Source organism: Alexandromys fortis, unplaced genomic scaffold, assembly GCF_014885135.2.
Source record: "Alexandromys fortis isolate MF-2015 unplaced genomic scaffold, M_Fortis_MF-2015_v1.1 scaffold_87, whole genome shotgun sequence".
NCBI lineage: Eukaryota > Metazoa > Chordata > Mammalia > Rodentia > Cricetidae > Alexandromys > Alexandromys fortis.
This window is the reverse complement of record NW_026067971.1, coordinates 7,353,371-7,376,568: the sequence shown is the minus strand read 5'-3', so window position 1 is coordinate 7,376,568 and position 23,198 is coordinate 7,353,371. Positions and strand designations below refer to the sequence as shown.

The 23,198-nt window shown below is 41.4% G+C and overlaps 2 protein-coding genes and 1 pseudogene across 5 annotated transcripts in view; 1 reads left to right on the top strand and 2 right to left on the bottom strand.

Moving 5' to 3' along the window:
• Evi5 (ecotropic viral integration site 5) overlaps positions 1 to 23,198 on the top strand; it is a 119,054-nt gene that overhangs the window by 40,566 nt on the left and 55,290 nt on the right. For 3 of the 4 annotated variants that reach the window (XM_050155723.1, XM_050155724.1, XM_050155725.1), the window contains 8 exons: positions 10,855 to 11,044; positions 11,573 to 11,797; positions 12,495 to 12,569; positions 17,260 to 17,385; positions 19,555 to 19,698; positions 20,733 to 20,822; positions 20,911 to 21,008; positions 22,838 to 22,898. In XM_050155723.1, the coding sequence (XP_050011680.1) occupies positions 10,855 to 11,044; positions 11,573 to 11,797; positions 12,495 to 12,569; positions 17,260 to 17,385; positions 19,555 to 19,698; positions 20,733 to 20,822; positions 20,911 to 21,008; positions 22,838 to 22,898 (1,009 nt within the window). Of the gene's footprint in view, positions 1 to 4,074; positions 4,195 to 10,854; positions 11,045 to 11,572; positions 11,798 to 12,494; positions 12,570 to 17,259; positions 17,386 to 19,554; positions 19,699 to 20,732; positions 20,823 to 20,910; positions 21,009 to 22,837; positions 22,899 to 23,198 lie in introns of those variants that run through there. The other variant, XM_050155727.1, reaches the window with a different exon arrangement.
• Positions 3,674 to 4,163, bottom strand: LOC126509675 (cytochrome b-c1 complex subunit 7-like; annotated as a pseudogene).
• LOC126509674 (ubiquitin-conjugating enzyme E2 D2B) lies at positions 4,213 to 5,947 on the bottom strand. Its single transcript, XM_050155736.1, has one exon. The coding sequence runs from the start codon at positions 5,932 to 5,934 to the stop codon at positions 5,491 to 5,493; it is 444 nt and encodes a 147-aa protein (XP_050011693.1). The 5' UTR covers positions 5,935 to 5,947; the 3' UTR covers positions 4,213 to 5,490.

The window sequence follows — 23,198 nt, the reverse complement described above, 5'->3', positions numbered from 1 at the left end:
AGCCATCTCTCTAGCTGTGTGTGTATACATATGTGTGTATATATATGCACACACATGTATGTAAATAACAATACACACACATGTATACAACAGGAAAAACACCACTTCATTTGAATTGGTTTGGTTTTTAAGTTTTTTGTTTTTCTCTCTATCGTGAAGGCAGGATTTTATTTAGAGTCTCACACTGTAGCTCAGAATTTTCTAGAACTTACTGTGTAATGTAAGAGGCTGGTCATAAAGTCATGGTAACAACTCAGGCCTCAGCCTCTGTAGTGGCATCTTATATTTTATATTTATGTTTAATAAATAAAGCTTGCCTGAGGATCAGAAAAGTAAAACAGCCACACTGGCCAGCCTTACAGAGCAGGCATCAGTGACACACATTTAATCCCAGCAGCCACACTAGCTTGCCATAGAAACTAGGCTATAGTGGTGCACGCCCTTGATCCAGAACAGAGAGGATTATAAGATGAGAGGAGACAGCTCTTAGGCTCAGCCTCATTCTGAGATTCCTGGAGGCAGGATCGCCATTCTTTGGGCTGAGGTCGAGGTAAGAGCCAGAGGCTGGCTGCTTTGCTTTTCTGGTTGAACCCCAATATCTGTCTCCGAATCTTCATTAACCGAGCTTCAAGCCTCCTCCTGCTGGGGTTACAGGTGTTGGCTGTCATGCCTGGCTCAGGGTGGCTGGTTTACTCCTAAGTTCTTTCTGTAAAGAATCTTGGACTAGAGCTGTCATTTTAAAGAAACAAAGCAAAGAAATTGGTTTTTCAGATCTATCGTTTTTACACTTCTTTTGTGTTAATTCTGGTTTTTTTTTTTTTTTTTATTGATTTGAGAGGAATTTTATGTGTCACCGGGAAAGCATGTGACTCCTGTGAGTCAGGCATGGAGTTTTGCAGTCACAAACAAACTTAATCTGAAATATAATAAAGTCAGACCTGTGGAAAGCTCTGTTCTCATGGGTGGAATTAGTGCTTCTTAAAAAAGAGACTTTATGGGGTTTTGGCAGCATCTGTCATGTGAACACGTTAACAGAAGGCACTGTTAGTTAGAAATGTCCTCGTCAGATTTGAATATTAGTGTTTGGATTTTGGGCTTCCCAACTTCAGAACTGTGAACAATAAATACCCGTTGTTTATGAATTACCCTTTTTTTCAAAATAAATTCTATTTGTTAGAGCAGACCTAGGCAGACTTTAATGAGCCAGATTTTACTGATTTGCTGACCATTTAGTTGACAGATTATTTTCTTTCTGCCAGCGTGTTTCACATCCTGTTTTGTTGTAATATTAGAGCCCTTGGAACCTCATGCTGGAAACACTGTTCACTTTGTGATAAGACTCTGCAGTTACTGCCAGAATAGTTAGAAAACTTTCCGTACGTTTCCCGCCTTAGTTCTTCATAAACTCTTAGCGGTTTGCAGATCCCCAGGTGGCAAGCTGACTGGTTCTGTTGTGTTTGCTCTGATAACCACAGGAAACAGTGAGCCAAATCTCAGTTGCCAAATTTCTGTGGTCTTTACCTTTTTCTTCCCTGAACTTTAGGCTTGCGTTTCACACTGCCGTTGGCACCGCCTATAAGGACGTCTTCCAAGTGCGTCAGGGCACAAATATTGATTCCTGAGAACTTTTCTTCTTAATTCCTTGAGAGTTTCATCCATGTGTGTAGTATAGCTCGGCCATGCGTATGTACCTCCTCCTCATCTCGCATCTAAAATCCTTTTCCCCAGACAGTTTCTTCATCTACCAGGGTTTCTCACATGAGGATGAATGTGGCTTATTCCCTGGCACATGGGCAACTGACCACTGAGGAAAGTGACTTCCCTTGCCCTCGTAGCCCTTCTGTGATGTTCCTTGGGCCTTAGGGGAGGTCCTAGAGATATTCCATTTATGGCTGAGCATTTAGTAGTCACTTAGGCTAACACATATTAACGTATGCGCACACACACACAGCAGAAAGGAGTTTCTCTAGGGCTGAGCAGCAGTAATCTTAGGGCAGCCTGGTTGCCAGCTACAGGTTGGGGTAGGATGAGAGGTGGCTGTGCTACATTAGATCTACACTTTCTTTTCTTTCTCCTTTCTTTCTTCTTTCTTTCTTTTTCTTTCTTTCTTTCTTCTTTCTTTCTTTCTTTCTCTTTCTTTCTTTCTTTTCTTTCTTCTTTCTTTCTTTCTTTCTTTCTTTCTTTCTTTCTTTCTTTCTTTCTTTCTTTCTTTCTTTCTTTCTTTTTTGGAGGACGAGCATTGAGACAGTCTCATTGCATGGTTCAAGCTGGCCTTGACCTTGTGACCTCCTATGTCAGCCTCCCAGTACTGAGATTGCAGGTATATTTTGCCACACTGGAAACTTGATATTTTTGCCTGCCTTCCTTTTTTTTTCTTTGAGACAGGATTTCTCTGCAGCTTTAGAGCCTGTCCTGGAACTAGCTCTTGTAGACCAGGCTGGCCTCGAACTCACAAAGATCTGCCTGCCTCTGCCTCCCGAGTGCTGGGATTAAAGGAATGTGCCACCACTGCTCAGCTTAGCTGGCTCTTATGCATATAAAAACTGGCTTAAAACAATGTGCAAGTGTACAAAAATACATTTTTATTATCATATAAATTTTAAACTTTAAAAATTTGCTTAAAATTTGGTTAAAAAGACACGTGCACATAAGCACAGGCAAACAGGCGTACATGCATGCATGCATCTATTAGCCTAGGCCTGTCCCACTGGAAGGTCTTGCAGAGGCAGTTAAATTGTGTAGCGACAGAGACACTCACACACCAAAACCAAAATCAAACAAAACGTAAGCAATGCTTTTCTTCTGGAATCTGCCCTGAGGCTGCTTTATAATGGATGACTTTTCCCCTTTTACAAAGGTAGTAGCCTACTTTAAAATAGTGATGAGGGTTTAGTGTAGTCAGTATATAAGCCAGCACCATAGTTTCTATTTTGTCTCTTTTCACGGCAGTTAAAAACTGGAATTTATTCAGCTTTGTATAAAGATTCAGTTTTAAGAACCTGATGCCTAGAGAACATCAACAGGACTGAAGACTGGCTTTGTTTTTCAGTTACATTAGGAAAAGAATCATGTTTCAGACATACAGTTGACATATCTCAAGGTTTTACTAGAGTATGGATGGGGGAAGACTTCAAAAAACCACACACACAATCTACACACGGCACACGCACGCACACACTCACAAGCTACATACAGCACGCACGCACACACACCAAAAACTACATACACAGCACAGTTTAAAATTGGGTGGACATCCAGTAAAAGTTAGTGCAAAGTAATTATGGAGACATCCCAACTGTACAGTGGTGTTGTTTTCTAAGTTTAGTCAAAGTTTTTTTTTTTTTTTAACTCAATACCAGTATTGTTTTTGTGTTTTATGTATGTACCAAAGAATGCCATGAGGTTTGGGTATAATGCAACTTAGTTTCATTAACAAAGCAGGTTTCTTATTTAAGCTTTTTTTCCTCAGAGGCTATATATTATTTCATAAGGCCTTAAACTTATGACTCTATCATATTTAATAAAATTACTTTTTTTCTATTTTTGAGATGGTATTTCTGGGTAGCCTTGGCTGTCCTGAAACTCACTCTGTAGACCAGGCTGCCCTCGAACTCACAGAGATCCACCTGCCTCTGCCTCCTGAGTGCTGGGATTAAAGGCATGCACCACCATGCCTGGCTAAAATTACTTTTTTTTTTTGGCTTCAATACACATTTATTTAAAGTGAGACATCTGCAGAACAAATAATTCTTAAATTGTGATTCAGGTTGAAACAACTTCATAAGAATATGCTGAGACCAGGCACATTCACAGATCTCAACCACAAGATCACTTCTTTGCCCATTCTTCTTTCTCTTTTCTTTCCCGAATAACTTCTTTCAGATAGGGTTTAAGGTAGAATTTGTCCTCCACATATTTTGTCCACTGCTCCTTAGGCAAGATCTGATGCCGCATGCTCAGGTCCAGGGCTCTCTTAATTGGAAACATTCTGTCATTATAAAGATGCTCAGGAAGCCTTCTTAAGCTTCTTTCACATCCTCAGTCTCATGTAGTGTGTCATCTCGCATTAAACCCAGTTTGTTGAATCCAGCAGCATTATAATACCATTTTCGAAAACCATCCAGCCATTTGCTTGATGCTGCAACAGCAGGTCTGCCCGCCATGATGACCTGAGATCGAAGCGCTGCCTTCTGGGTAAGCTAAAATTACTTTTAAGGTGTCTTTTTAGCTATAAACTGAAGTTGTTTCATGATTTGAAAATGTGATCAATCTAAATAAAAGCATGTAAAGACTGAATGAAAAAATCTACTAATTTCAACCAAATAAGGTTCTTAAAGCGAAAATACCTACTCATACAAAATGTATGCAGTGGCTGGAGCTGTTCAGGTTAACATTTATGCAGGGGCTGGAACAGTTATCACACAGACCATAGTTTATGCAATGTCTGGAACTGTTGGTTTATTACACAGATTAACAATAATGCAGTGGCTGGAATAGAGTTTATTACACAGATTAACATTTATGCAGTGGCTGGAATAGAGTTTATTACACAGATTAACATTTATGCAGTGGCTGGAATAGAGTTTATTACACAGATTAACATGTAATGGCTGGAATAGTTGGTTTACTACACAGATTAACATTTATGCAGTGTCTGGAACGGTTGGTTATTACACAGATTAACATATGTAATGATGGAGGAGTTGGTTTATTACATAGATTAATCATTCTTTAATGCACAAGCTACAAAGGAGCAATTGGGTCTTTATACAGAGTTTTTTTCATCAAATGGAATTTTTACCCTTAAATCCAAATGGATTAAGCAGTTAACATAAGAAAAATAAGTACTATTAGTGATCTGTATGTATCTACCGAGAAACCACAAATACACCAAGGAACATGCAGAGAAAGACTGAAAGAAAGGAGGCTGAGTCGGGATATAAAGAATTTGGGAACAAAGCCAATCACACTTTATAGACTAATAGCACCAATCTAGTTTTCTTGACCAATTAGACCTTAAAATACTGGAGGTGGGTTGGATTTAATCTGGTTGGTTTTAGGGTTCATCTAATTCTAGGTGTTATGGAATAAAACGAATACAGAAACTTTCGCATTATTCACCCAGCTTTTCATAACTTTTTAAAATTTAAATGGCTTCCACTTAAAAGCAGTCTCACCATCTCCTACCGGCTGATGGAGCTTTACCCCTTCTAAGCAGTGTGGTGCACCACCACCCCTCACACTGTGGCTATTCACATTAAGTCAATGAGGAAAACTTTTAATCTCACATCTTGGTTACTGTGCTAGGAGACAGTGTTGGTACAGAAGTACAGCTTGCAGCAGTACTGTGTCAGGTGGAGAACCTGCACCGGGAAGGATGAAGCGGGTGCAGCGTGGTTCATAGCAAACAGTCCAGTGGGAACCAGAAGGCCTTCTCATTCCGAGTTCTCCTAGCCTTGACGTGTAGAGGATATCCAATAATCTCTTTAGTCACATGGCGTACTTCTGAGTCCATTCCCGAGCTGTTCTGTTGTACTTTTCCCTGTCTGTCTTGTAGATCTGAGCAATCTCAGGCACAAGGGGATCGTCCGGGTTGGGGTCACACAGCAGGGAGCTGATGGACAGAAGCACTTTTGAAATAGTCAGTGCTGGAGACCACTGTGAGCGAAGGATATCAAGACAAATGCTGCCGTTACTGTTGACGTTTGGATGATAAATTCTTGTTGTAAATTCGACCTTAGGTGGCTTGAAGGGGTACTCTGTTGGGAAATCAATCGTCAGGAAAAATGCTCCGCCCTGATAAGGGCTGTCATTTGGCCCCAGGATGGTAGCTTGCCAGTGGAACATATCTTCCCCGACAGGACCTGCGGAACATTGTGCTGGGGGATCCTGCGCCAGGTCGTTCAGTTCCTTGTGGATTCTCTTCAGAGCCATGGTGGGCGGAAGGCTGTCTTGGTGGGCCCCTGGTGGACCGAGGCAGGGCCCGAGGTTGCCTTGTCGGCTGTGTATCAGCTGCCGAAGAGGAGGTGGGCAGTTCTGGCCTGGCCCTGGCAGGATGTGCAGAGAGCCGAGGCCCGCTCAGCTTCCGGTCCAGCCACAGTGGACGCAGTATCTGTCTTCACAGCGGTTGGCACATCACCCTGCAGCCGCCCCCTTTGTGCTGCCGCAGAAGCGGTCTCTTCTTCCGAGACCGAAGAGACCGAAGCCTCGCCTCCGCGGATCCCTCCGCCGGAGCCCCTGCCCGGGCTCGTGCCCACAGCCTGGCCGCAGCCTGGTGCCACAGACCGACGCGGGCGGGACAGCCTGGGAGGGTGACAGTTGGTCGAGGATGATGGGATTGGTAGCATAGTAGGGTTTTTCTTTTGTAACATCGCCATCATAAAGTCATAATGTATTGTGCTATGATGTCGTGATGCAGCTGTCACCAGGTTACCAAATTACCCGGGGTTTTCTTTGAACAAACCGTGAATGAATGCAGCTCTCTGAGAAGAGACTTGATGTATCACCTCTTCCACAAATGTTTCAGATCTCAGACGGAGGACTTCTTCATTTTTTAACAAAAGAATTTTATTTTTTTAAAGAATTTTTAAGAGAATTCCAAGTGCAGATAAGTGTTCACACCTCTTCTCTTTACAGAGGGTACCAAAATAATCTTTCACTAAGTAATTAAAATCATTTTAAACATTTTGAAAAGTTTTCAGTAATAATAGGCATTTACGTTTTCAGTGTCAAATCTATGCCTTCTTGCTTTCTTTTTTTAATATTTATTTATTAATTATATATACAGTGTTCTGCCTGCTTGCATATACACCAGGTCTCATTACAGATGGTTGTGAGCAACCATGTGGTTGCTGGGAATTGAACTCAGGACCTCTGGAAGAGCAGGCAGTACTCTTAACCACCAAGCAATCCCTCTAGCCCCCTTCTCGCTTTCTTTTGGCGCATGCCTTTAATCCCAGCACTCGGGAGGCAGAGGCAGGCGGATCTCTGTGAGTTTGAAACCAGCCTGGTCTACAAGAGCTAGTTCCAGGACAGGCTCCAAAACCACAGANAAAAAAAAAAAAAAAAAAAAAAAAAAAAAAAAAAAAAAAAAAAAAAAAAAAAAAATCAAATCAGAATAAACAGCAGAAACTAAAAAGCACAAGAAACACATATAAAAACAAAATCCATAATAACACAAAATTGGAAGCCATAATACACAAGAAAAAAAACCAGGAAGATAACAAAAAAAATGCTCAAAGCAGTATGAGACAAATCATAAAATACCATTGTTAGTGTTGGCCACCTAGTGCTGAGCATGGACGCTCCCCTAGGTGTGGGTCATCTAACTAGTGAGAGCCCGTGGTTGGAAACTAATTTTCCCGTTGCAAGTGCTGTCAGTGGGAGAGAACTTCTAGGCTAGGGGTTGGAGATCATGTTCACGACACCTCTCGGCTCGGGGACCTTTATCTGACCTGGACGGTGCAGACTTCTCTGCGTGCTGACAGTGCACGAGCCCTGTGGGTCTTTCTGCCTCCTTTTCCATGTAGCGCTGAAGACATCCCATTCAGGACTGAGTGTCCAGGGTCGTTCACTGTTTGTACATTTTCCAGATTGGGTCTCTGTGTTCTGTCTACTGCAAGGAAGCCTCTCTGATACTGAACACTGATCTGTGTGCGCAGCAGAACGTCGTGAAAGCTCATTCTGTTGCTATGTTACTTTAGCAGAACAGTGTTTGGTTTTCCTATGGGCCCATGGCCTATCTACTATTAGAGCAGCTCATGGACTTGGTCCACAACGTTTGTACTATTGCACTAGCATTATATGCAGGCAGGGTACTATTCCCTTGGGAATGGAACCCATTCCTGGCACTGGAAGTATGGTTTGGTGATGAGAGATGTTTAGCTGGGGCACTCCATTTAGATCTCTTTTTATATATACGTACATAAATTTCTTTAAGTAGTTTCTATAGAAATAGGTTTCTTTTTTTTTTTTTTTTTTTTTGTTTTTTTCCGTGACAGGGTTTCTCTGTGGCTTTGGAGCCTGTCCTGGAACTAGCTCTGTAGACCAGGCTGGTCTCGAACTCACAGAGATCCGCCTGCCTCTGCCTCCCGAGTGCTGGGATTAAAGGCCTGCGCCACTACCGCCCGGCCTTTGTTTTTTTTTTTTTTTCCGAGAAATAGGTTTCTTAAGACCCTTCAAATATCCCTTAATATTCGGTGTCCTTCTTTGACATTCCATCCTTTTGTTTCAGCCCCCCCCAACTGTCTGTCTGTAACTGTATATCCTGGTTCTGTTTGGAGTAGAGTCTTGTGCAAGGACCTAGCTATAGTTTTAGTTGCTTTCTTCTGTATACAGCTATCGAGTGTGGTAGCTGTGGGTTCCCTGGTATTGAGGGAGTGCTTCTTAGGTCAGTGGGTGGCAGAGAGGAAGAGAGGTGGGTTAGGAGCAAAGGCTGAGAGCAGCTTCGGGAAAGATCCAAGGGAATCCTGTGTACACAGAAAGGTGGCGTGTAGTTGTAAGTGGGTATCCTGCAGGCTGGTTGTGGTCCCACACGAAGGGGCAGCTGTGTCTGCTGCAGTGTTTGGTGGGGTCCCAGGAAATGGAGGTTCATGTCCATTTTATACTTCGGATACTGGTTTGTGGGAGTCACATTAGCTCTGTGCTGGTTGACATTTTGTGTGTTGAGACTTGAGAGTTGTAGCTATGTTAATGTGTAGTTGGTGTGGTTTAGATTACATTTCTGCATTGTCTAAAGACATCGAATCTTCTTCAGGTGCTTATCGCCTACTTCATTATCTTCCCTTCTGCTTCGTTTATAACAATATTTGGGGAAATTTAAAGTTATTTAAATTATTGTTGCTATGGAAATATAGTATTTTTCTCCAAATAAGGATAAAAATTGTTTTTATAATTTATAATATGGTTTCATACATTGTGGCATGTCTAGAATGTACAGGATTTTCAAAACTCTGAGATTATAACATTCTTTTGGCTTAATGTGCTTGCAGTGGGCTAAATACTATAAGGGCTGTAGCATGTGTTATAAGTCTGACTTCCAGAAGGTATAGGAATTGACTCATGTTTCTTTTTCAGCCTCACTTTTCCTATTTCTTAAAATAGTACTGAGAACATTTGTATACCCCAAACAGATGATTGTTCTTGAGAATTTACTGAAGTGAATTAAATAAACAAATAAACATTTTAGGTTCTTCCTATCTGAACCATTTATAATTTATATTTTTATAGCGCATTTCCTAGACTTCATATCATGAGTATGCAATTGTAATTCGGGACTTACTCTTGTAATGAGTTATGGAATAGATGGTTTTCATTCCCTTAATCACCTTTCTTTAGAGAGGAGCCTAAGACAGGGCTGCAAACTCAGAAGTCAACAGGAATCTTAAGAGAAAAACCCCAGCTTTAGAGCAAGCTAGTCAAAGCTATCGGTTAACCTGGACTGTGGGCTGAGGGAGTACTGAGGGTGGGTGCTTGCTGTGATCCTGTTACTACTGACTAGGAATCGGAGCCTGGTCTGGCCATATCTTTACAATGTATATTTGTAAGTGTGTGTGTGTGTGTGTGTGTGTGTATAGATGAGTTATACATGTGTGAAACAGGAAAAAAAAGAAGGGATTTGGTTGATCATTACTTTTTAGGTCTGGCCACACAGTATACTTGGTAGGATTTAAGGATTAGTAAATCTGTAGATTCTGTTGAATCTTCTACAAATATATGTCCTTTCTCTCTTGGGGCCACTTCCTCCCACTCCCATTTACTAATCAGAATTTAAAACATTTTAAAATTACATCTATCTATCCATTGATTGATTCATTGGAGGGGGCGTAAGTGTGGAGATCAGAAGAAAACTTGTGGGAATTGGTTCTCTGCTTCTAGCATGTGAGTCCCAGGAGTTGAACTCGGGTCATCAGCAAGTACTGTTACCTTTTGAGCCGTTTCATTGGTCCTTGGACTGTTTTTGAGATAAGGATTTTTCATTTGTGTTGTCCAGGCTGGCCTTAAAAACTCTTGGGGTTGGGCTGGAGAGATGGCTCAGCGGTTAAGAGCGTTGCCTGAGTTCAATTCCCAGCAACCACATGGTGGCTCACAACCATCTGTACTGAGGTCTGGTGCCCTCTTCTGGCCTTCAGGCATACATGCAGACAGAATATTGTATACATAATAAATAAATAAGTTAAAAAAAAAAACTCTTGGGGTTAAGTGAACTTCTTGCCTCAGCTTCCTGAGTAGCTGAACACAGCTGTGCTGGGCTCCCTTCTTTTTTTTTTTTTTTTTTTTTTTTTTAAAGTATTTGGTGTACATGTGTGTGTGGGAGGGACGGATGGTTCCTGCAACACACATGTGGAGTCAGGAGGGTGCGGGGAGTCTATTCTCCTGCTGTGTGTGTGCTCATGTGTGGAGTCAGGAGCCTCCCACTGAACTCAGTGGAAATGAATATGAATTATAATGGGGCTGATAGTACTAGAATGCGTGTAGTACACCTTCCCAATTCAGTTTTTGAAACTGCTGTGTATAGTAAAAAAATACAACAGTGCTGATTTCAACCAAACAAAAATTGTTAAAACTCTATCTGAAAGCCAGCTTGCTGGTGCATGCTTTTAATCTACTCGGGAGGCAGAGGCAGGGGCAGGGGCAGGGGGAGCTCTAAATTCGAGGCCAGCCTGGTCTACAAAGTGAGTTCTAGGACAGTCAGGACTACATAGAGAAACCCTGTCTCAGAAAACTAACCAACTAACCGAATATGTTTTAAAACCCATGTTTTAAGACGAATTATTTAGTGAAGTTTTAAATGCAATCCCTACTTTATCTAGCTTCGTGTGAGATGATACTTAAACAATTTTAATTCTGTTTTAGCTTGATAGAGACGGATAGCAAGTCTTTAAGATCTGTGAATGGGTCAAGAAGAAACAGTGGCTCTTCTCTTGTATCAAGTTCCTCTGCCTCCAGCAACCTCAGTCACCTGGAAGAAGACTCTTGGATTCTGTGGGGAAGAATTGTGAATGAATGGGATGATGCACGCAAGAAAAAAGAGAAGCAAGTGAAGGTATTTGCGTTCTTCACTGAAGTTCTCTTCTTCACCCTGGAGAGGACCAGGTGTGAATTAGTAGGGAATTAGGAAAAGCAGAAGGATTCTAGGAATTTCTGAGCTGTGTTGCGAACAGGTTTGCTTTGTATGTGTTTATCATCTGTGCTTGTGGGCTGTTGTAGGGATCCTGAAATTGTAGACATTCACAATTAAATATTATTTTTAGAAATCAGTTAAACTCCCATGTTGTTAATTCAGAAATGAAGTCATGACATTCTGTATCAGTATTTGCCTTTTCTCCCCAGCAGCCCTTTGATATGTGGACTGACAGGTCCTTAAGGCCCTACATTCCCAGTTGGATGACGGTTTATCCATGGCTCTGTAGCTCCTCCTGATCAGAACGTACCCAAGGGTCACATCTCAGGCTTCTTTAAAGAATTTCATATTTGCTAGTAAACAAGCTTTGTAAATTATAAACACTCCGCCCCAGAGCGGTTGGGTAGCAAGGTGTGAGACATTTACGTTGTGCTTTCCTTTCATTTTCAGGAGCTTGTTCGTAAGGGGATACCCCACCACTTCAGAGCAATCGTTTGGCAGCTTTTATGTAACGCACAGAGTATGTCAATTAAGGACCAGTATTCAGAACTCCTGAAAATGACTTCACCTTGTGAAAAACTGATCCGAAGAGACATTGCTCGAACTTACCCAGAGCACAATTTTTTTAAGGAAAAAGACAGCCTTGGACAGGAGGTTTTATTTAATGTGATGAAGGTAGGTGCTAGTTACTCATGTTTTGAAGTGAAGTGAGTTTGAAGGAGGTTGATATTACATGTTTCCATAATGAAGCACGAACTCAGGTTCTTGGTCAGTAGACTTAGTTTTAGAATACTTTCTGCTTTAATTCTGATGCATCATTGTCGGTAGTTTGGAGAACTAATTGAAAAATTCATCACATTATTTAGTGTTAGTTGACAAAAACTAACCTCCTCTCACCTGCCTTTGCGTACTTCATATGCATCAACCTTGTGGTCTGCGATAGTGACTTTACTTGTTAAGCGTGCTCAGCCCTTTAAAAATTTACCGTTGCCTTTTTAATATTGCATTTTCATAGTCCCCCTCCCATTTTCCTCTGAAATACCAGTTTCTTAAGTTATTTGAATTTTGTTGTTTGTCGTCACCGTACTGTGTTTATCTCTGTCCGATAGCTGTCGCTTTTCTGAGTATGAATTGCTTTATTTCCTTTGCTCTTAGGAGCTGCCACTTTTAAGTGAGAAATTGTCCAGAGAAATTTTATGTAATAAACCATTTGCTTTTTAAATATTTATAGAATAACATCTGTAACAAGTAAGCAAGAGCTTTTGTAAACAAATAAATGAACTTTTAATTTAACTGTCTCACCAATTTTAGGTTTTGGAGAAGGAAGAATATGCACGTTGAAGTGTTTTGAACACCATGTTTTACTTTCTAGGCCTACTCCTTGGTGGATCGTGAGGTTGGCTACTGTCAAGGCAGTGCTTTCATAGTGGGATTGTTGCTTATGCAGGTGAGTTCGCACCTGCAAACAGCAACTGTGTCTACATTTCTTAACGTCAACTGGAGAATTAAAAAACCGTCTCCTGTTTTCCTGAGTTAAGCAGATTTGTGTCATCTCCCTAAACGTAGTGTACATAGTGATTTACTTTGGCACTTTGAAAGTAAAATGACATACAGTAATACTCTTGCTACCAAATGAGATTTCAGCTCCTGCACTCCTCTTCCTCCCTCTGTTCTTTTTCCTTCCTCCTACTTCCTTCTTTGCAAACTGAACCCAGGCTTTGTATGCCTTGAAAATAATGTGGGCAGTGGTGGTGGCACCTTAAATCCCAGCCCTACTTCCAGGAAGTCACCAAAGCCACACAGAGAAACCCTGTCTCAAATAAAAGAAAAATAATCACAAGTACTTTTTACATACACTATGTGTGTGCCCAAATGTATGCAGATCAGACACCACTTGCAGGAGCTGGTTCTTATTCACCATATGGACTCCAGGAATGAAGCTCAGGCCATTGGTCTTGGCAGGTGCCTTTACTTGCTGAGCCATCTTGCTAGCTCCCCCAGCTTCTGCCTCTTCTTACGTTTTTCAGTATTTTATTTTTATTTTTAATTATGTGTGTGTGTGGGGGGGGGGTTGTGCACATGCCTGTAGTGCTTGTGGAGGCTGGAAGTGGGTACTGAATTTCCTGGGGGTAGAGTTACAGGCACTTCTGATCTGTTCGACATGGTGCTGGGGCTCGAACTAAGATGAGATCTAAGGGCTGAACAGTCTTTCCAACGCCACTTACTTTTTTTTTCTTCCCTCCCTCCCTTCCTCCCTCCTTCCCTCCCCCTTCCCTGCCTTCCTCCTTCCCCTTTGGGTTTTTGAGACAGGGCTTCTCTGTAGCTTTGAAGCCTGTCCTGGAACTAGCTTCTAGACCAGGCTGTCCTTGAACTCACAGATATCCACCTGCCTCTGGCTCCCGAGTGCTGGGATTAAAGGCATGTGCCACCACCACCTGGCTCATTTCTTAATATATACGATTGTACCAAGATATTCTACAAGAACTTGTTACGTTTTTTTTAAAATTTTACTTGTCAACATTTCATTGGGAGTAATCTTTTTCCAACCAAAAATAAGAATAAAAGTTTCTTACAAAATCTTATTTATGTTATGAACATGTTTGGAAATATATTTAGGAGTGTTATATATCATTTAGCTATAGGCTTATTGTCGCTGTTACCTTGATATGGAAATAACCAGGCTAGATTAAAGATAGACAAATATATTTTATTTATTATAAGGGGGAAAACTCACGCCACAGGCACAGAAGATCCAGGCCCTGCTTGACCACCGGGGAAACTACACAGAGCACTCCTGGGTGGTGCACAGGTTTTTATCTCCTGGTCCCAGAAAGCCACGCCTAGACTAGGTTCCACCTCTTAAAGATTATTGGTTAACAAGGCTTTTCCCATCAGCTTGTTATTTATATCATACTGAACTGATGATACTCAGCTGCCTTTACTGTCCCGGGGATACAACATTGGCATTGGCTGATTTGGGCGTGGTTTGGGTAGAATGCTCCTAGAATTTAGGGGCATGGCAATTAAAATTGGAAAGGGATATGGTGTATACATTCATCTCCTTAGCCTTGATGGAAGTCCTGAGAGTGGCTTGATTTGAAGTGTGTGGCTGTGGTTTGTGTCTCAGTTCTGCACTCAGCCTGTGAGCTTAGACTCCCGTTTCAGACGGCCTTGTTTTCGTCTGGACGGTTTGCGAGAGTCTGCGTGGTGTATGGCACGTGTGAGGCATGCAGTAAAACTTCAGTGGCTTTTGTCCGTCTTGAGTAGATGAAAGCAGAGTAGGAACCAAAATCTCCTGGTATTTTACTTCCTTACTATCTGACTTTAAAAGTTCCGTGTCAGGACTTCCTTCTTCATCCCTGTTCTCTTCAGTTTGTCTGTTGCTCAGGTGCTGGGAATGGAGCCCAGGGCCTCATACGCACTAAGCACCTGCTCTTCTCTTGCTCTGTCCCTGGTCTCCATCCCTCCGTTCAGGGCACAGTATGAACAAGCTGGCTACTACTTACCATGTGTAGTAAGAACTCCAGTGGTGATTCTAGGATATTTTTCCATGTTAACTAAATCTGGGCTATAATTTATATAGCATAAAAGTAGCTATATTAATATTGATGTATTTAGAACATCCACAAAGTCCTGATTGTCCTGATTTATAAATGGTTGTCAGTAGTAGATCTTTTTACTATTAAAGTCAAATACAATTATTATCAGTCTAGTGATTTTTACCACAAATCTATTCCTTTTTCTTTTATATTAACTTGAAATAACAGTATTCATCTCTGCTGTGTGTCTATGTTTTCCTCCTTGAAGAGTGAGTGTTGCTGCAGCTTGTGGAGCTGCATAGCTGGAGTTTCCTGTGAAGTGGCTATACCACCAAAGGCTTCTTTCCCTCCAGTTGGTCCCTGATGGTGTAACGTCAGGAGGCTATGTAAGTGGCCTTGAGTCTTCTGAGTTTCGTGTTTCAGGAGACTCCTGCCCCTCCACAAGAGTATATTTCAGTCTTGGAGAAATGGCCACACAAGAAGTAGAAAACCGACTTTAGCCCTTGGAGTGGCTGTGGAGGCTGAGATAGTAACTGCCTGCCATGCTCCCTGGAGGAAAGGAGGTCAAAAGCTAGAGTTCGTCTCAGTGCCGATGACTAAGGAGTTGGTAGAGCAGTGAAGTCTGTGGAGGCCCAGCGTGTTTCTGAAAGATGGGAATCCTGGAGAATGCCTTGGAGGATCAGAGTGGGGTTGGAAATCGAGATGAAGAGGGACTGGGATCTCGTGCCTCTTGCAGCGATTGGCGAGTCAGTGGGGCTTTAGGACTTGAATTGCTAGGGATGGTCTCCACAGCAGAACTGCGACTCTCTTCAGACAGAGGAAGGACATGCCGGTTTGCCTTCTGCCCCTGGCTGGTTCAGCTGGGGGAAAATGCATTTTGCCATTCACAGCTGTCTTCAGTAAGAGGTACTGAGAGATCTTTGGGGGACATCCTCTTTTGAAATTCATTCACAGACTATAAATGAAGATTAGAAAACTGTATTATTTTGAGAAAGTTATCCACCCTTGTGGGTGCTTTGCCTGAGTTTTGAATGCCTTTTGAGTTATTTTCTTATTGAATATTTCATAGTGATTTATACTTTTAAAACCCAGTTGCAGCTAATTTTAAAGCATAGAAGTTCTTTTGGTAATTATATCGTGTGTCTTTTCTGTGCAGAATCCCCAAAGCTTTCCAGTTGTCTTAAAGTCAAAGTAAAAAATTACAGTGCGGCTTCCAGAGCCTGTGTGTGTGGTTTCATTTTTTTCTTCTTTAAACTCCTTTACTCATGAACTTTTAAAAGCAATATAAGTTTAATCTCATTAATTTATATTCTCTGCTTGGCATCTGTTAAGTACTTCTTGTGTAGGTTTTACTGTATACAAGGGGATAACTTGACTTTAGTGTCTCCTGCTTGCTGACCAAGCATGCCAGCATCTGTTGCTGTCAGGAGACACCATGACCAAGGTAATTTATAGAAGAATGCATTTAAATGGGGCTTGCAGTTTCAGAGTCTATGACCATCCTGGTGGGGAGTGTGGGAACAGGCAGGCAGACAGCTATGGCTCTGGGGAGGAAAGTGAGGGGGAGGGGGAGAGTGGGGAGGGAGAACGTTGTGTGGGCTGTTGACACACCTGCCAACAAAGTCACACCTCTTCCCAACAAGGCCACATCTCCTAGGCCTTTCTAGATCTACTAACTGGGACCAAGCATTCAAATACATGAGCCTATGGGACCATTATCTAGGGCCTTTGTACTCTCTGTATTCCAAGACTGTTCTTTTTCAGATGGTCTCGAATCTCCTTTCCTCATTTGCTTAAAATTTGCTTTATTAAGGTCCACTCCCGACTTACATAGAGAACATTTGTCTCCCCAGCGTTCTGTTATTCCAGTTTATTTTCCATAGGGTTCATCACCACTGACATAGCTATGATTTAGTCTGCACATAACCTGTTTTTATCTTAGAGAGCTCCTCTTGAGTAAAGCTTAAATGTTTTCCTTGCTGCTGTTCTTATATTTAGAAAGAGAACAGTATGTAGCTATAAATGAATACTTGTTGGTTAGATGAAATAGGTCCTATTTAGGGTGGCATGACCATAGACGTGGTATGTGTGTATGCACATATACACATACATGTATATATTCACATACACACATTTGATTAAGTTAATGAATTAGACAAGTGGTGGCAGTTAGTCTCAGAGTTTGCAAGAGTCATTGTCTGATTCTCAGAATGGAAGCCTGGAACGTCCTGATTCTTATCCATTGCTCTTTATACTGCACTCTGACCACTGAAAGCACTGTGGGCTTAATTCAGCGTTCAGACTCCACATAAAGAAGCGTAGTGTGGTGATGCCTGCACTCACAGTGCTAGGAAGGCTTGCTCCGTGAACCAGGACCCGAGAGAGCTTGTCTCAAGACAACAGGATGTATGGAGCCCAAGGAATGGCACTGAGGGATGACCTCTGGCCTCTGTGAACACTTGTACACGAAAACACATAAACTTCAAAGAAATGAAAAGAAACTTTGTTATTGAGTGGTACTTTTTTTATAATTTGATTTGGCTTACTTGTGTATTGTGAAATGTTAAACTGTGTTACTATTTTTTCTTCTTAAAATAGATGCCAGAAGAAGAAGCTTTTTGTGTGTTTGTTAAATTAATGCAAGACTACAGACTTCGTGAACTCTTTAAACCAAGCATGGCAGAATTGGGCCTTTGTATGTACCAGTTTGAATGCATGATACAGGTAAACGTTCTCTTTACCTTTTTACCCCTTTCTCAATGTGATCTTAGCAAATTCTGCGTCAGAATCATAGAAGCAAGTGCTGGAGAGAGAGATGGGTCAGTGGTTAAAAGCACCTTTGCTGCTCTTGCAGAGAACCTGGATGGATTGCTAGCACCCACGTGGTGGCTTCCAACTGTTTGCAATTCCTGTTCTAGGGATTCTGGTGCCGCCTTCTGATCTGTGTGGGCACTAGGCACACAAGGCACACACCATACACATAGGTAAATGCAAGCAAAATTCTTAAACACATTAAAAAAAAAAGCATAGCATCAGTTGAGAACGCAGTCAGTGATCTCATCCCAGGGTGACTGTTGGTCATGCTCGGGGCTCTTAGAAACGTTCTGCATTGGCCTCACGTGCCCTGTACTTAGGTGCTGTGCTTCTGCTCCTGCTGTGTGCTGTTCTGAGTGCTTGTGTGGGAAGCCAGCTCACTTACTGTTGAGACTCCGCACTGTCATGTTCCCTCCCTCCGTTCTCTTTGCATCTTGGCCCCCAATCTAATGATTTTTTTTTTTTTTTGCATGTTTCTGTAACGGCGTAAATGAATGCAGACAGATTGTTAAAATATATACAGCTTTAATGGAGAAATAGACTTACAGAACCACTGTTCCTGCAGAGACCAGGAAAGCAGAAGCTGTGTCTGGGAGCATGCTCACCAAATTTATAGGCTAACATTAGCCCGAGGCGAACACGCCCCCTAGGGGGCGGGACTTATCCCTACATGTTTCCATAATTTGATGTGACCAGCCTCAGATTGAGATTGTCTAGAAGCCAACACGTCAAGGTGAAGAGAAAAGGAAGACTGGGATTAGTCAAGTGCAAATCGATTAGTGTTTTTTAAAGACAGGGCCTCACTGTGTAGCCTTGGCTGGCCTAGAACTTGCTGTGTAGCCCACACTGGCCATAAACTCACAGAGATCTGCCTGCTTTTACCTCCTGAGTGTTGGGATTAAAGGTGTGTGCCTCCATACCCAGCGAAAATGTCTTTGGAAATTTTTACTTTTCTGGATTTAATTTTTATTTCTTTTTTTTAAAATTTATTTATTTATTTACTGAAGATTTCTGTCTCTTCCCTTCTACTGCCTCCCATTTCCCTCCCCCTCCCCCAAACAAGTCCCCCTCCCTCTTCTGCCCAAAGATCAATCAGGGTCCCTGCCCTGTGGGAAGTCCAAGGACCATCCACCTCCATCCAGGTCTAGTAAGGTGAGCATCCAAACTGCCTAGGCTCCCACAAAGCCAGTACGTGCAGTAGGATCAAAAACCCATTGACATTGTTCTTGAGTTCTCAGTAGTCCTCATTGTCCGCTATGTTCAGCGAGTCCGGTTTTATCCCATAATTTTTATTTCTTTAATTTTAAATTTCATTTAAAATAAATAACCTTACTTTACCATCCTGTAATAGGAAGGTAGGAGTGTTCTCCTTTATTTGCATTCCAGTTGGATGGAAAGAGTTTTAGGGTGTGGGTCATCGTTTTGGCACAAGAAGCAGTTTTCAACCACCTTCCTCTGGAATTATGAAATCCTGTGTTGTATGAAGAATAGGATATGAAATTGTTTTTACATTTTAAGAAAACCAGAATACATCATGTGATAATTGTTTTTTCTGAAATAGTAATTTTGTTTGTTGATACAAACCTCAAACTCTTGGTGTGCTAGGAGTTAAGACATTGTTGAAGATCTTGTATTTTTCCTACTCTGTAGGAGGCAAAGACGGATGGCTGATGGTATATGGTACTTAAAAGTTTCAGCATGGCATTTACTTAGGAATTTTTAAGAAATATTATAGTTAGCAAAAATATAGAAGATATTGGACAGCTGTACTCACCAACAAGATGAAAAGAAATAAACATTTTATTTGCTGCTCAACGAGTGGTTGGATGGATGATACTTGGTTTAATTTACCTTGGCTATGATGTAGTTTTTCTTATTAGTGAATCAAATGCTAAGATGTACCTGATGTTCCAGCTGTACATTGTTGCCTTGTCCTTTGCTGCTTATGACAAAGTTTCATTTCTGTATTTGCATTTTTCTCTTATTCTTGCTCTTCTTTCTGTTTGCTGTAGGTTTACCTACAGATAATCTGGCTTGAAATCCTCAGTTTATTTTATTGTAACTCATTCTCTCTGCCAGGAGCATCTTCCAGAGCTCTTCGTACACTTCCAGTCTCAGAGTTTCCACACGTCAATGTACGCGTCATCCTGGTTTCTGACCATCTTTCTGACCACATTCCCATTACCAGTCGCAACAAGGATATTCGATATCTTTATGTCTGAGGTAAGCTAATGAGCAGATTAGGAATAAAGACAGAATAAAGGAGTCATTGGGTTAATTAGAGCAGGGTGGTACAAGGAGGAACGAGAGAGCTGCCCTTGTGTCTCCATGGCAATGCTTCCGTGAGTTAATCTCGTTCAGTCCTCATAACAACCTTCCTGGTTAGGTTGTGGCCACGCCCATTTGTTAGGAGCTAGATGGGAGCTGAGGCTTACATGGATGTCACATGACTTGGGACTGTGTCCAGGATTCAGATATATACAGCTAGGTTTTGGATCATCTCTCCAAATTCATCCTCTTCATCACCGTAAAGATACAGGGAGCCGGGTGGTGGTGGCACACGCCTTTAATCCCAGCACTCAGGAGGCAGAGGCAGGTGGATCTCTGTGAGTTCGAGGCCAGCCTGGTCTACAAGAGCTAGTTCCAGGACAGGAATCAAAAGCTACGGAGAAACCCTATCTCGAAAAATCAAAAAAAAAAAAAAATTAAAAAAAAAAAGATACAGGGAGAGTAAATGAGAAGTGGATTCTCCCACACGGTTGATGCTGTCACAGTGCTTCTGTTTCTGACGTAGTGAGACAGGATTCCTGTAGTTCAACTGCTCTCTGCCGTGAAGGCTTTACCACAGCACTATAGGATTCCAGTAGTTAAACTGCGTCTAACTTTAGTTTAGTGAAGGCTTTCCCGCGGTACTTGGGTTGTCAGTTTATGTGACTTATCTAATTTAGTTAGGATTGAAGTTGGCAATCAACAGTTCATTACTTACTCAGCTCTGGTTTCCATATCAAAGCTGTCCTCCATTTGTTTTCTTAGAGCATGGCCCTGCCTGTTTGTGTGTGTGTGTCTGGTGTGGGCTGCACGGTAGGAAGAGCAGCTGTGAAGCCCAAGTGGACCATACTTGTTCTCGGGCCCTTTGCAGAGTGTTTGCCAGTTCTTAGTTTAGATCCTTAAATGCTTACCTTGGTATTATTTTGAATGATTAGTTTTTGTCAATGGAAGCATAAACAAATTTGGCTTTATTTTATTTGTTTCATCAGGGTTTAGAAATAGTGTTTCGAGTCGGAGTAGCACTTCTTCAAATGAATCAGACAGAATTAATGCAACTTGACATGGAAGGGATGTTGCAGGTAAGTTCATGATTTCTTGTATGTTTCCAGATTTGCCATTAATAAATCATTTATAGTAATAATTCTGCTTTCATTTGTTATTGCTTAGCATTTTCAGAAGGTCGTTCCACATCAGTTTGATGGTGGCCCGGACAAATTGATCCAGTCAGCTTATCAAGTCAAATACAACTCAAAAAAAATGAAAAAGTAAGTATTGTGTGATCTCGTAGTTATGGAGCTTATTGAGGCGTTTGGCAGGTCAGTGGACGTGGGGTGTCCCTGTGAAAAGCCCCACATTTTCCCTCCACAGGCTGTAAAATTTTCACCGTATTTGGTAGTATTGGCTTTAGTACAGCAAGGGTGACGTTAGACTGTCACCCTGCTTTCAGTAGTGACACACAGAACCACTGCACACTGCTTTTAAACCCCTTCCTTTCTTCCTGATGGTAGCTAGACATGTGTAAGAGTGCTGCTATCTCTAATATTTACGATTATCACTCTTGGCTCTAGGCATTGTACGTGCTAAGTACACACTCTACCACCAGGTTGTACACCAAGCCTTCTTACTTAAAAACAAAGTTAGTCGTTCCCCCGACATAGGTTTCCTTCCTCACAGCCCCGTCTAGTGCAGCCCTGAGGAGAGATTGAGATTTTCATCTTTTTATTCTTATTTCCTGGATGAGCTTTGTGTGACACAGGTTTCAGTAAACAAACAAGTTCAAGATCATTTGCAGTTCCTGGCTTAATTTTTTTTTCTCTTAAAAATGTTAGTGTATTAAGAATTACAGCTATTAGAACTCTTTTCTAGCTTCCAGTACTTAAATGGTTCTTAGCCTAAGGTGATAGTTAAAATTCACATCAATGGGGCTTCTGGGTGTAACATGTTTCTAAACTGCGGGGCTTATAACAGGATGTTTGTTCTTTTGAGACAGTATCTCACTTTGTAGCTCAGGCTGGCCTTGAACTCTGACAATCCTATTTAACCTCCCACATAATAGGATTAAAGGTATGGCCACCTTGTCTGGTCTCCTCCCTTTTTCAAAATAAAATATTTTGTTCCCTTATATTACTTAATATAGTTAATTAAACTAATTAATTCAATATTCCGAGTACAAGATATTTCCGTCTCCTCCAGGTCCTCAGTCTATAAATTATTCTTTCTGTATTTTATTTTTAAGCTCTATTTGCTTGTTTTTTAAATTACATTTATGTGTTCTGTATGTCTGCACTTACAGACAGGTACTTGGTAGTGCCTCTGCCTGCAAATCCATCTCCCCAGCCCTTTCTCTGTGTTATTTGTGATGTGGTCTTACTGTGTAGCCCAGACTAATCTCCAGGCCACTGCCTCGTTTGTCCCTCTTGGTGCTGGGGTCACAGGTGTGCCACCATGCCTGGCCTTTTAAATATGCTTTATTCTCTTTGCTCTAAGGTCAATTTCACCGAGTTTTGACTTAAAAGTACTAAAGCAAAACTAATAGAGTTTTTATGAAGTTTAATTTTAAAGGAACGAATAGTTTTTAGTCATTAGCTTAGCTTCACACCATATTTTAACTTTATTTTTCAACCAGGAAAATACTCAAATATACCGAAAAATAGACTATTATGATAAATATCCATATTTCCTATGTAACTTTAGCAATTGTTAATTCTTTGCCCTATTTATTTTCCTTCTTAGAACTTGTAAAACAAAGTACAGAAACCGTGATGATGTCATATTCCCTGATATCTCATGCCCATTGGTATAAAATAAAGTCGTCTGCTTCCCTCGCTGCATGACTTCCACAGCTTACCAGTGCTGTCGTGTGTGCAGGGTGTGCCGGAGTGTTTTCTCCACGGGTCGGGTCACCTACAGTGGTTCTGACCTTTCCTCCTCTGCCCATTTGACTACTGTGCTATTTTTTCTCATATAAATTATTTCAAATTATACCTCGAGGAAAAGCAAAGAAATGTATTTTATGTTAATATGTCCTTTTAAATTAAATAATTTAATTGCTTTTGAATGAAAGCATACCTTTAACTTTCTCTTTTCTTTCTAGACTTGAAAAAGAATACACTACGATAAAAACGAAAGAGATGGAAGAGCAAGTTGAAATTAAAGTAAGCATTCCAGGGTTAAGATTGCTGCAGATGCATGCCGTTAAGTCAGGAATTTGATAGTAGATGTTAGAGTGAAATTTGTATTTACTGGCGTTCTCCTGTAGTTCAGAGTAGAATGACGTGAGAAGAAAAAGATCTTTCTTTTCTTGTTCCTCTTGAAGACAAAACAGACCCTGGAAATTGCATTCTGCTTAAACGTAATTGTAAAACTTGCAGAGAAGCTAGCTGTGTGCTGGAGTCAAGCCAAAGAGTTCTTTTTTTGGTCTGGGAGGCGGTCCCTGGTCCCTCCCTCCCTCCCTC

Bases quoted from the DNA above. Each gene is read 5' to 3' on its own strand.
- LOC126509674 (XM_050155736.1), bottom strand. From the start codon at position 5,934: ATGGCTCTGAAGAGAATCCACAAGGAACTGAACGACCTGGCGCAGGAT.